At 34.9% G+C, this 12,039-nt stretch overlaps 1 protein-coding gene across 13 annotated transcripts in view; it reads left to right on the plus strand.

Annotated features, from left to right (window-relative positions):
- Positions 1-11,782, plus strand: part of DOCK9 (dedicator of cytokinesis 9) — a 112,788-nt gene extending 101,006 nt beyond the window's left edge. For 9 of the 13 annotated variants that reach the window (XM_064408379.1, XM_064408382.1, XM_064408384.1 and 6 more), the window contains exons 46-53: positions 2,382-2,504; positions 2,834-2,947; positions 4,433-4,579; positions 5,396-5,606; positions 6,342-6,532; positions 7,718-7,818; positions 8,024-8,162; positions 10,560-11,782. In XM_064408379.1, coding sequence (XP_064264449.1) covers positions 2,382-2,504; positions 2,834-2,947; positions 4,433-4,579; positions 5,396-5,606; positions 6,342-6,532; positions 7,718-7,818; positions 8,024-8,162; positions 10,560-10,682 — 1,149 coding nt within the window. In that variant the 3' untranslated portion in view covers positions 10,683-11,782. Of the gene's footprint in view, positions 1-2,381; positions 2,505-2,833; positions 2,948-3,201; positions 3,458-3,605; positions 3,642-4,432; positions 4,580-5,395; positions 5,607-6,341; positions 6,533-7,717; positions 7,819-8,023; positions 8,163-10,559 lie in introns of those variants that run through there. The other 4 variants (XM_064408388.1, XM_064408387.1, XM_064408389.1 and 1 more) reach the window with 2 other exon arrangements.
- The last annotated feature ends 257 nt before the right edge of the window (positions 11,783-12,039 follow it).

A 12,039-nucleotide genomic window follows, 5' to 3' on the forward strand; every position in this document is an offset into this window, starting at 1 on the left:
TTACTGAAGATCAGGAATTCTAGTGACTACTGCTGATGGAAAGTTTTGTTGGAAATTTCTGTCACTGTTTTCCTGCCAGACCATTTGTCAGAGTTAAATTATTATGCATTTTTTAAAATTGGAATGTCTTTATTCTTTTTTTCATTAGTCACTCCCTGCAAAAAGAATGTACAGATTTTTCTGGGTCATTGAACCCTACACAAGTTTATTTCCATCTCTCAGTATTTCCGTGGAACGGAAGTAAGCCAAGAGTGAAAATATAAGCCTGTACAGCTTGCAGAAGGATCAAACCAAGCCAAATTTCATTTTTTCCCTACATGCAACCCTTTCTAAACTTAACCATGTAGTACTCTAACTGATGAAATATTGAAAAAAGTTACTGTTTTTCAGATAACTTCTGAAAGTTATCTGAAACATGGGAAAAGTAATAATAGGGGAGAACTAATAATAGTAATGATAACAAGAGTAACACTAGGGAAAAACTGTTTGGCTTTAGCAGGCTAAAAATCATTTGAGAAGTGCTTCAGAACAGGTAGCCCTGTTCCTTCAGGAATAGGAACATATTCATAAATGGGATGTTTCCTCAGTGTGTTCAAACTAAGCAGAACTGTATTGTCTGAGAAAAAAAAAAAAGATCAATTTGATACAGAAGTCAAAAAGCAGAAACATCTTTCAGGCTGTATTTTACTACTACTTAGCAAAATGATGCCCTGATGAGAATTTTTCCTATACATGGTAACAAGCCATCTGGAATTTCTTCCCTTAAAACTTGAGATTTCCCTTTTTGCTAGTTATTTTAGAGTTAAATTTCCAGAGGAGCATTTGCAAGTATTGGAGGATGAGAGAGAATCCCTTCATGTTTTTAAAAGGATCAAATATCTTTCATATTCTTCAGTTTAAAAAAAACCTCTTCATGGTTAAGTGAGATTTTTCTAAAGACTTGTATAGTTCCTCATTAAAAAAAAAAAAATTGAAATTTTGGAATTCTCAATTTCATTCTCATTTTAAAAGAATTCTGTCTGAGGCCAGGGTTACCTAAGCTAGCCAAAAATTTAGTTTGGGACTTTGCTTTTTAACAGGGCTACTGTGTGCATTTCATCAAAACAGTTGTTTGCCTGTGACATTCCATGAGAGGCATTGTCCTGGGTGGCAGATGGGTAAATGAAGGAGCCTCTCAGGAACACAGTGTCCTCTCATTGCTGTGAAAAGACAAGTGCAAAGCCTTGCACCTTAAAAAAAAAAAATCAGCAAAAAAATCTCAGTACAGGCTAAGCAGCAGCCCTGCAGAAAGACCTGGAAGTTCTAGTGGAGAGCCTGTTGAATGGGAATCATCAGTGAGGCTTTGTGGAAACAAAAGCCACTGCAGGCTGTGTGGTGTTTGAGAGCATTGACTCAAGAAGCAGAGGGAAGTGAATTTTTTCCCTTTTATGCTGGCATTTGTGGAGCCTCATCTCTAACCTTGTGTCCAGCACTGACCCCCAAAACAGGTGTCAACAAACTGGAAAAAGTCCAGTCCATAATCAGACTTTTCCAAGAAGAGCACCACTAAGAGCAAGAGCCTGTTCTCACAGGTGTCAAGGGAAATATTGTGTATGTGAAAAAGAACTTTTCCCATGAGAATAGATAAATATTGAGACATGTGGCTCAAAAATATTGTATTCTTTTGCTCCTTCCTATCAGCTCTCCCACTAGAAGCTTGTGCTCTTCATGTTCTTTTCCTTTTGTAAACAAAATTTTACTTTGCTGCATCTGGATGCCCTCTGGTGTCTGAATTCAGACTTGTGTCATAAACCAGTGTTTGTGGACAGCCCTTGTGGTCCAGCAGTGACACTGGTCTGTCACTTGTCACCACTTGGCTGCTGAGAATGGAGGTACTGGGGAGTCTGACTGGGGAAAGGAGGAAATATTTTAAGGTCTGTTGCAGCACATGGATAATGGTACCATTTTTTAGTCTGTGCTTGCAGTGTTAAAAATTGATTTTCTTAGTGATGTCTTTAAGCTGACTTAGTCCTCTACCAGAGGGAAGAAGGAGGTGGAATGGAGTAGCTTCAAAACATGAAAGGAGTTTTTTCCAGCTTCTGGCTTCACCACTGTGGTGCAAGAGTGGTTGAAGAAGATCCAAAGAAATTTAAAGAATATCTGAAAGATTCATGCTGTTTGTAAATACAAGGAGTATGTGTGTACACTCAGACCATTCTGTCTTGTTTTGTTTCCTTTTAGCAATTTTTGATTGCCACAAAAACTTAAATTACAAAGTGTACATAATTCTGTTTTGAGGCAAGATTTCCCTTTTCACTGGGAAGAATTTTGGTATAATTATTTGCTGTGCTTTTGATGAGTACTGAATTGATTTACACTTTCAATTGTGTATCCAAATCTAGGATGTGCTGATGGAATTGTTGGAGCAGTGTGCTGATGGACTCTGGAAGGCAGAGCGCTATGAACTCATTGCTGATATATATAAACTTATCATTCCCATTTACGAAAAACGGAGAGATTTTGAGGTATTTACAACTTTGAGCAAGAAAAAAGTACTGAATTTTCAAGTCTAACTGCATGACACATTGACCATCACATAATAAGAGTATTAAAATAGTAACTGAAATTTGAATGTGTTGAAATGTTTGTTTTAATTTAAATTTTTTTTTTTCTTTAAATATAAATAATTAAAAATTTGTCTTACGTATTGCCATCCTTGTACAACTGCTAATACTACCATTCAGTAAAAGAATGTTTTCAGTTGTTACTGGCTACAAGGACATAATTTGTCATTTTAAGATAGGAAAGTTGTGCTTTGTTCTTCTCCCTCATTATTGTGTTCTTTTACTTTTAGAGGCTTGCCCACTTATATGACACCCTTCATCGAGCATACAGTAAAGTTACTGAAGTTATGCATACAGGCAAGAGGCTGCTGGGGACTTATTTCAGGGTAGCATTCTTTGGACAAGTGAGTGTTGCTTCTATTGGCCTGCTCTATGCAGTAGGAAAAACCTGAATTTATTTTACAAGGTTTATTCTTTCATCGTCTTTATTGATGCCGTGACATCAAAAGCACATGGAGTGTATTCTGTATGAAATAAAGAAATGCCATCCGTAATTTATTTTTAAAACATTTATCAATTCCAGTAAAACTCTTACCATTTTCCTCAGTAAATTTTTTTGCCTTTTTTCCTTTTTTCTTCTTTTGTTTACTCCCTTAAGGCAGCGGTAAGTTTTCTGTAATGTCAGTTTTTAGCAATGCATTGACTTAATGTCTGTAGTGCTACGGTGTGGTTTGCAAGGCTGCTTCTTAGATTGGTATGCATTAATAGCCATTGCAAGTCAAAAAGTAACATCAAGCTCCATTTAGAGAACAAATCACTCTTTTCTATGCATCAGTATTGCATGCTTCAAACCAAAGTTCTGGCTGTGTATTGGGCAGCTTCACATCCTCTGGTACGTGTCTAGAATGCCTCTGTATCCCTATGGTATCACGCAGTATCGAGTACTACACTCTCTACATGCATAGCCCAGTTGCTTAATTGTCCAGCTGAGCATGGAGAATTGTAAAATACTCTGAGCAGTATAATTTTACATGTATTCTGTTGTCTTTTATGACTTTATAGCAATACCAGTTTACAGACAGTGAGACAGATGTTGAGGTAATTACAGTAACTGCTTACAAAGCAAGCAATGCAGTACAAACTACTGCATTTCACCTTAGTTTGGTGTGGGTATTTTTGTCGATCTAGCCTGTGTTTATACATGATATGTTGTGCTTTTCTATTTTGTCTGTTTCGTTTATGACAAAAATATTTATTTTCTGGTTTCAAACATGAACTCAACATGGCTTGTTGTTTTAAACCAACGAACTGTTTCACTTTCCATGCATTTAAGTGTGGTTTTAAAAACAATGGTATGTGTAATAAAAATAAAGAAGTATATGCCAATAGTACATCATAAAATTAAGATCTTTGCATAATTATATTTCATCTTGTGGAATTAACTTTTTATAACTACATAAGGAAAAATTTCAGATTATTTTTATGTAAACTTCTGCCAAAAAAGTTGTCACTTGTGAATCAGATAGTCCTGTTGGGCAAGACTACCTGTTTTGGCGAGTGAAACAGTGCTGCAAGTTCACTTTTAAGAAAAAGTGAAGGAAACTTATCTCAAAGGCTTGTCACACCATAGAATTGCTACAAACTTTTAAAATTTAAACTCTGTGTTTCCATTATCTTTTGCTCATGTTGTAGTAGAGAATTACATTTTTCTGTTGTTTTTTTTATTCTCTTAGAAAATCTTTTTACTTAGATTTTAATTTGTCTATTTATGTTTGCTTGAATACTGATGTTAAATGTCTATATTTCCTTTGAACACACCCATTATGTCCATCTTAGTAATTTCTCCTCTGTTTTATTCTCCAAGATTTTGATTACTTCATTTTTTACAGGGTTTCTTTGAGGATGAAGATGGAAAGGAATATATCTATAAAGAGCCTAAACTCACACCTCTTTCAGAAATTTCCCAAAGACTCCAAAAACTCTACTCTGACAAATTTGGAGCTGAAAATGTCAAAATGATTCAGGATTCTGGCAAAGTATGAACTTTATTTTCTCTAAAAAATTCTAATATACTGCTTTCATTAATTTATTTGAAATGCTGTGGGATCACTGGCTGTTACTCTTTTGGCACACGAGCATCTGCGTCTAAAAGTTCTGTTGTTGGAAAGGCATGAGAGGAGTATTATCTCCTACTAAGTGTGCCTTTTAGAACAACCAAAGAGCTTAATTTCTGAGTGTTACCTCTCAAAAGAATAATTGTATCTTAGAACAAATTTGGATTATGATCATATTCTGTCTTAATTTTAGCTATATTTCTTACCCATTCATGCACAGTCATTCTTTGGAAGTTCTTCCCTTTTCCACACCTCAACCTTTATTATGTTTTTCTCCTCATCCTTAGACTTCAGGATGATTTCCTCTTAGTATAATTTCATGCCTCTTTTTGTTCCTTGATAAGGATCATTTTGAATCCTTGATTCAAAAATTTCTGTGCATTTTGGCCTTAAAGTGCAGTAATGGTGGACATTTCAATATTTGAACTTTAAACGAGAGGAGGACTTGATGAAAGGGCTGGGTTTCCTGATAGTGAGTGGTTAAAAACCTCCAAAAACCAAATGAACCAAAATAAACCAAAAAGTCCACAATGCACCGTAATGCATCTGGCTGTCTTTCTTCCTATTAGTGAAAAAGTGAATACAGGAAACCCCTGTGAAAGCATGAACATTTCCCATAGTTTCAATAATTTAGAGGTTAAGAGACCAAATTTAATTTCTGGAAGTTGTGTGACTACTATTAGATCCACTTTATTCACAATGTAGCTATTTGACTTTTTTTTTTGTCCTGTTTTTAAGGTAAATCCTAAGGATTTAGATTCAAAATACGCATATATTCAAGTTACACATGTAATTCCATACTTTGAAGAAAAGGAGCTGCAGGAAAGAAAAACAGAATTTGAAAGGACTCATAACATTCGTCGCTTTATGTTTGAGATGCCTTTTACTCAAGGTGGTAAAAGACAAGGAGGAGTAGAAGAGCAGTGTAAGCGAAGGACTATTTTGACAGGTACTGATGGAATGGATGCTTCCACTGGAAACATTAGTTGAAATGGTCTAATTTTGTTCTGTATGTTTTTTTTTATTTCACCTAAGTTCTTTATAGCTATCAGCTAAAATCCTTTTCATATTTTTGGCCACAGCTAGGTTTTTCAGATTGATTTCATCAGTGGAGAATTCTCAAAATTATTATCTCCTTTTCCTTAAGCTTTCAGAATTCTGAATCTGGACTCTGGCTTTCCTTTTTCTTAGAAAAAGACTATTTTGTGTTTTGTCTCTGTTAAGTACGAGTTTCTGTATTAATATAGTTGTAAAAACTAATAAGTGATTTTATAATAATAAAGTGACTTTATAATAAAAAGTGACTTTATAGCTGTCCATGGCCAGTACTTGTGAGGAAATAGAAAATATAGCTTTGCTATTTTGGGATTCTTCTCTTCCTTGAGATTTGTGAATGTTAAGCAATTTTTTTCAGGGTTCTCATATAAATTAAGTTCCAGTGGTTTATTTCTTGGTGGTTATTAACAGCAGTAATGACAGTGATCTTTCTTTGCTGTAATGCATGTAACACTGCATATTTACATTTCAGTGTCTTGCTTCCCAGTCCATTTGGTAATATTTCTAATTATGTAAGTTATTAAATTGGGCAGCTAATTACATCAAAATGAGATTTTAGCATAAGATTCTCTCAAAGCACACCCTATTAAAAAACCTTTTCCTAAGTTAAACTTGTTTCTGTCCACAGCCATACATTGTTTCCCATATGTGAAAAAGCGCATTCCAGTGATGTACCAGCACCACACTGATTTAAACCCAATTGAAGTAGCCATTGATGAAATGAGTAAAAAAGTTGCAGAGCTTAGGCAGCTTTGCTCTTCAGCTGAAGTAGATATGATCAAATTGCAGCTGAAGCTACAGGGAAGTGTCAGTGTTCAGGTAAGACCTTTGCCATACAGTGTCATTCACTTCTGTCCTTGAAAAGTTATATAAGGAGCATTTCATAGTTGGTTTCTATTCTGCACATTCAAGAGTGTCCTAAATTAGAAATATGCTCACTGTCTGCAGTTATTTCCTGAATAGGAAAAGAAATAAAAGTATTTAATATGAACAACTGATCAGAGACAGTTACACAAAAGAATTAAGATTGATCTCTGGAATATGTTGCGTTCCAAGCCCCACCAGATTTTGGTGTAAAGCTGAAACTGCTAGAAGATAATAGATGAAGCTGAAGATAAATTAGCATAATTTGCCTAGCTGTAGGTCTGCCCACAGTAGGTCTAGGATATTTTTGTAAGAACACTATGGAGATAAAGAGTGAGTGATAACATATAGGAATAAGATAACCATAGAAAATCTCATTGTGCATGCCTTTTTGCCTAAGGCAGGCAGGAAGTGGAATGTATAAAGAAGCCATCAGATTCACCAAAATAGGGTACCTGAAGCAGGTGTAGCATGTACAAGTCAGTATGGAAAGGATCTTCAAAAAATGCAGTGACAAATGTGCTGCTCTGTTATTTTAAATTGACTGGAAACCATGAAACTGTTAACACAGTCATCTGATATGACCAGCTGTCTCATTCTGCGGAAAAGGGAAAAAAAACCAAACCAAGGTTCCAGAATCAGTAAGCTGTCAAGCTAGTATTATGGGATGAGAAGGGAGAGGCTCTTGTTGATAAGATGAAGAATAATAAGGATGAGTCATAAGTCACGGAAACCACTTTTCCTGTAGCTGCCCTAAGAGCACAATTAAACTTCTGCAGGTTTTTGCAGAATTCTCAGCTTGGAAATGTGTTTTCAATAGATACACAGACCAAACAGTAGTAGGTTAGCTCATTTTCCCACCCTAATTGCGTAACAGAGATGACAGATTGATAATATCTGCAGTTACTTTGCCACATCATTGAAGTGGTTTCTTTGTGCCAGCACAGGTTTATAGCACTGGAGAGACCTCTCCTGCTTTAGTGCTCCATCTTTAGCAGTTTTCTGGTTTTCTAAGTCCAGCTTTTTTGAAATCAATGTATTCTCATAAGAAAATCCGATCCAATACACACCTGTAGCACCTGTTATTGCTAAGACAGTATGTCATATATCTGACTGTTCTTTAATTCTTGTTCTTTTTAGGTTAATGCTGGTCCATTAGCATATGCAAGAGCTTTCTTAGATGACACTAACACCAAAAGATATCCAGACAATAAAGTAAAGCTCCTAAAAGAAGTTTTTAGGTATGTCGTGGAAGGTTTGGGATTTCTTGGGGATGGGGGAGAGGAAAAAAAGAATATGGACCTTTTTCCCAAGACTCATAAAAATAATTTTTGAAACTTTCAACTTTTAAAATGTTCTGATTCATTAATAATATACTGTAAGCTGACATTTTAAATCAATCATTTGGATTTCTGTTTGAGAACTTTCTTATTTTCTCTATATCAGGCAATTTGTTGAAGCCTGTGGGCATGCTCTGGGTGTAAATGAACGACTGATAAAGGAAGATCAGTTGGAATATCAAGAAGAAATGAAGGCAAACTACAGAGAAATGGCAAAAGAGCTTTCTGAAATAATGCATGAGCAAGTATGTGCTGAAGTTGCATTATGCAACTATTATGAATGATAGTATTGTCACTTAGAATGTAACCATAATGTGAAAAGAATAGGGGAAATATATGGATGCTTTACACAAAATAATGGGGTTTTTTTTTCCTTTCTGTGGGAATATAAGCCTGTCATGAAATTGTGGACCTTCATTTTTTTTGCTTGTGTGTTTTCTTGGCACCAGCCTGTTTTTTTGTAGGTGAGGAAGACTACAATAAAGATAAAACAATTGTAATGAAATTAGTATGTATGATCTGCAAGTTTAGCCCTTTCTTCATCGTTGTTGGAGGTATAAATAGTTGCTTTTACAACAAGGAGTTAAATCTCTTTTAAGAGGTATTCCAATACATTTTCTTGAGGGAAGTCCAATACTGACAAGTTACAAATATGGGGGGAAGGAAAACCAGAACTTTTGTGGAGTGGAGTGTACCACTCAACCTTTGCATCTGGGTTCTACGGCAGAAATATCTCATGAGTTCAGAGGCAAAGATATTATTTCCAGGAGGACAGGAAGAGCTGAAGTTCAGTGCTCAATCCCTGACATGCTTGACATTTTTATTCATTATATTCATGACTTCAGCTCCCTTTTCTTTCATCCACTTTTATAACTTTTTTCCAGAACCACAGAATGGTTGATAATTCTAAAGAGAGATTTGCCTTTATTCTGCCTTTGCTTAGATGGTACCCAAAACTTTTATGGCAACTTTTTTTTATTCAAAAATGTGTCACTTGTCTAAAGTGCACTTCACATGTTTTATTGCTTTCCATTATTTCCCAATGTGGTTTCTCAGGTACTGTGTTCTGAGTAACTCTGTGATATAATTATGATGAAGCACGTTGGCTTTATTTTCCTTCACCTGTTTTGATATCCTGTCACAGAGAAAAGCTTATGACACAACTAACTCTTTTTAGTTGCCATCAATAGATGTAAACTTTGTGAACCAAAGTTTATAGGAAGCGATACCATTTTTCCAGAATTATGTGCTTGGATTTGTTATTTTAATAAAAAATAGTAGTAGAAGGAAACTCTTTTGAAAGATTTGTGGAAAAGAAAAAGAATTTGCTTAGCTAACAGAAGTGGGAGAGTTTGACTATATTTCAGTGTGATTTATTGATAAGCAGAGGAGGATTTGGAATGGAGGATAACTGATTGGAAAGCTGATTGAGATGAACAAGGTACATGAGAGAATTAGACAGTGATACAGAATACACCTTTGGTAAGGAGGCAAGTGTTTTGGTCAAAGAATTTAATGATAAATGCAAGATTTGCATTCCCCTGGCATAGGAAAAAGTAAAAGAATAAAATGAAAATTTGTACAGAAGGAAAAGTACTTTGAACTCAGTGGAAGATGTAGATGTTTGAAAGATGCTGACGTTTGTGAGTTTCCAAAGATTGGTGATAAGCAAAAGCATGTCCTGAAACTTCGGCAGTAAATCACATTGCCCCTTCTTCTGTTGGTTTACATTTAGGCAAACAACTGATATCCATAAGACACTGTGAAAGGAATATGAAAGTACAGCACTGACTGCAGTAATATGTACTATAGGCCTACCACTGTGTTCTTATACCAATCTAATTAGTTGTACATAATTAAAACATGCCCTTGCTTTAGTGTTTTGGGTTTTTTTCAGTTAGACTGATAATTCCCCTGAAGGCTTAGAAACATGAAGGTCTTCACTAAAATCTTTTTAAATGTCTCCTTTATGTATCTGCCTATTGCTGTTTTGGGAAAAAGAGCTTTGCATCACTGAATAAACTATTAGCTGTAATGTAACCATACCAAGTCTTAACAACTGCAAAAAATTTGTTATAAAAATGCATAAAAGAATCTTAACAGATTTTTTTTTTCTCCTATGCTGCTTGCCAATATGATCAGATGGGATGGTAATTAGTTTTCTCTACTTCTGTTCTATTAGTTTGTCTAATCTTTATATAATTCTTTTTTTTATGGTATTTCTAATTTTAGCATCAATTTGTTTATAGTTGTTAAGACGGAAATCTTTTTGGTGTTTCAATAGCTTTTTGTAAGAAATGCTCAAATTATACCTCTAAGTCAAAAAAAAAGAAAAACCAAAAAAGGGCAAAAAGTTAGCTTGTTGTCACTCTGAAACTCCTTTTGAAAGTTAGCAGGAGGAATGATAGAAACTCTCCAAGCACGTGTAATATCTGAGTTAGGAGAACTGAGACAGGAGAAGTAACTTCTCCTAAATCTAGGAGATGGCTGAAAAGAGTAACCATTTCCAAAAAGTTTTGTGCAGTTGAAAAAGTACTGGGAGGTTGAGTTGATAAGCAGCACGTGAAGAAATTGGTTAGCTGTTTTAGACATGCCTGTGCCATTTTGAAGCATTTTGGTAAATACATGTCTTTCATTTTAAGATTACTCCAGTGGAAGAAAAGACCAGTGTCATGCCCAACTCGCTGCACATTTTCAACGCCATAAGTGGAACTCCGACAAGCACAACAGTTCACGGGATGCCCAGTTCTTCTTCAGTTGCATGATTGTTTTGTAAAGGAAAGTATGTTTGTTTCTTTTGAAGTTTGTGGATTTGCTTCATTGTGTGCAAACTCAGGATGACCTTGAAGCTAAATGTCGGGCACATGCAAACTGCGTAGTTCATACGAATGTCTGAGCACACTTAGCAAATAGCAGTTACTGGTAATAGTCTTTTAGAGTAAGGGAGACACACATATATATTTTTTGATCTTGCTGGTAAAATTTAAAAGTGTTCACAATGTCATTGCAGAAGTTCGTGTTGGAAAATTATGAAGTTAGCTTCTGTTTTTCATTAGAAAGTATTATTAAAATGAATTGCACATTACAAAAAAGTGTTGTGGGATGTAATTTTGCAGATATGTAACATTCAGGTGTTCTTTTTGTGTATGGCACATAGAGATTCCAAGTACAAGAACTATTTTGGGGCTAGACAGAGACACTAGTTTTTGGGGTTTAATGGAACTGACAATAGTAGTTTTTGTACCATTTGGCAAATTGTTGTGCTTTATTTTATACCTTGTTGCATTTTGGAGGTATGCAAGCTTAGATCTTACTAAACAACTAAATACAACCAAAGGTCTGTATTAATGAACACTGAATTATACTAAAATATCAATAGTAGTAAATTGTTATGTACATATTGTTTGTTAATACAGTCCGTACAGTCTGTACATAAATGTATTACATTTCTAAGCATTTTTTTAATATTCATACCTGCTCTTACCATTCTGCTTTCAGTTTACTTTGAAAATTTGCTCATTCCAAGTATATGCAGACTTTACAGTTCATTTATCCCTGTATATAAATAAGTGCAATATAAAGATGTATACAGTCTTTGCTATGGTAGGTTTATATGCAGTTATTAAAAGAAAAACCTTTTTTGCCAAAGCAATGGAGTATGTAATTGGTAATCATGGTTACTGTGGTAAATGGTGGTATAATTTAAAGCTTTTTCCATATTCTTATTCTTTTAAGACATTAATTTAGTAATTTTATATTTGGGGAAAATAAAGGTTTTTAATTTTATTTAACTGGAAGCACTGTCCTGCTGTAATTAAACATTCTGTACTACATCTATATTAAAAGAAAAAAGGTAGTTACTTTTCTCACTGTGTGCTGTGATTTTTTTTTTTTTGTTATGGATTCACCTCTGACATTTGGGAAAAATGAAAGCTTGATTTTAAAATCACAGCTTTTTGCATCCTGCATATGAGATGCAGACGCTTGTAGGTCTTATTTCATATTCCTTGTCAATAAAGGCAATTAAATTATTAGTTGAGACATCAGTTTTGAGTCCCTTGCATTTGACTCTAGTGCCATGTTACTCTAACTACAGGTTGTTATTCACCAGAATAGTTAATC

This window comes from Passer domesticus, chromosome 2 (genome assembly GCF_036417665.1).
Source record: "Passer domesticus isolate bPasDom1 chromosome 2, bPasDom1.hap1, whole genome shotgun sequence".
Taxonomy (NCBI): domain Eukaryota; kingdom Metazoa; phylum Chordata; class Aves; order Passeriformes; family Passeridae; genus Passer; species Passer domesticus.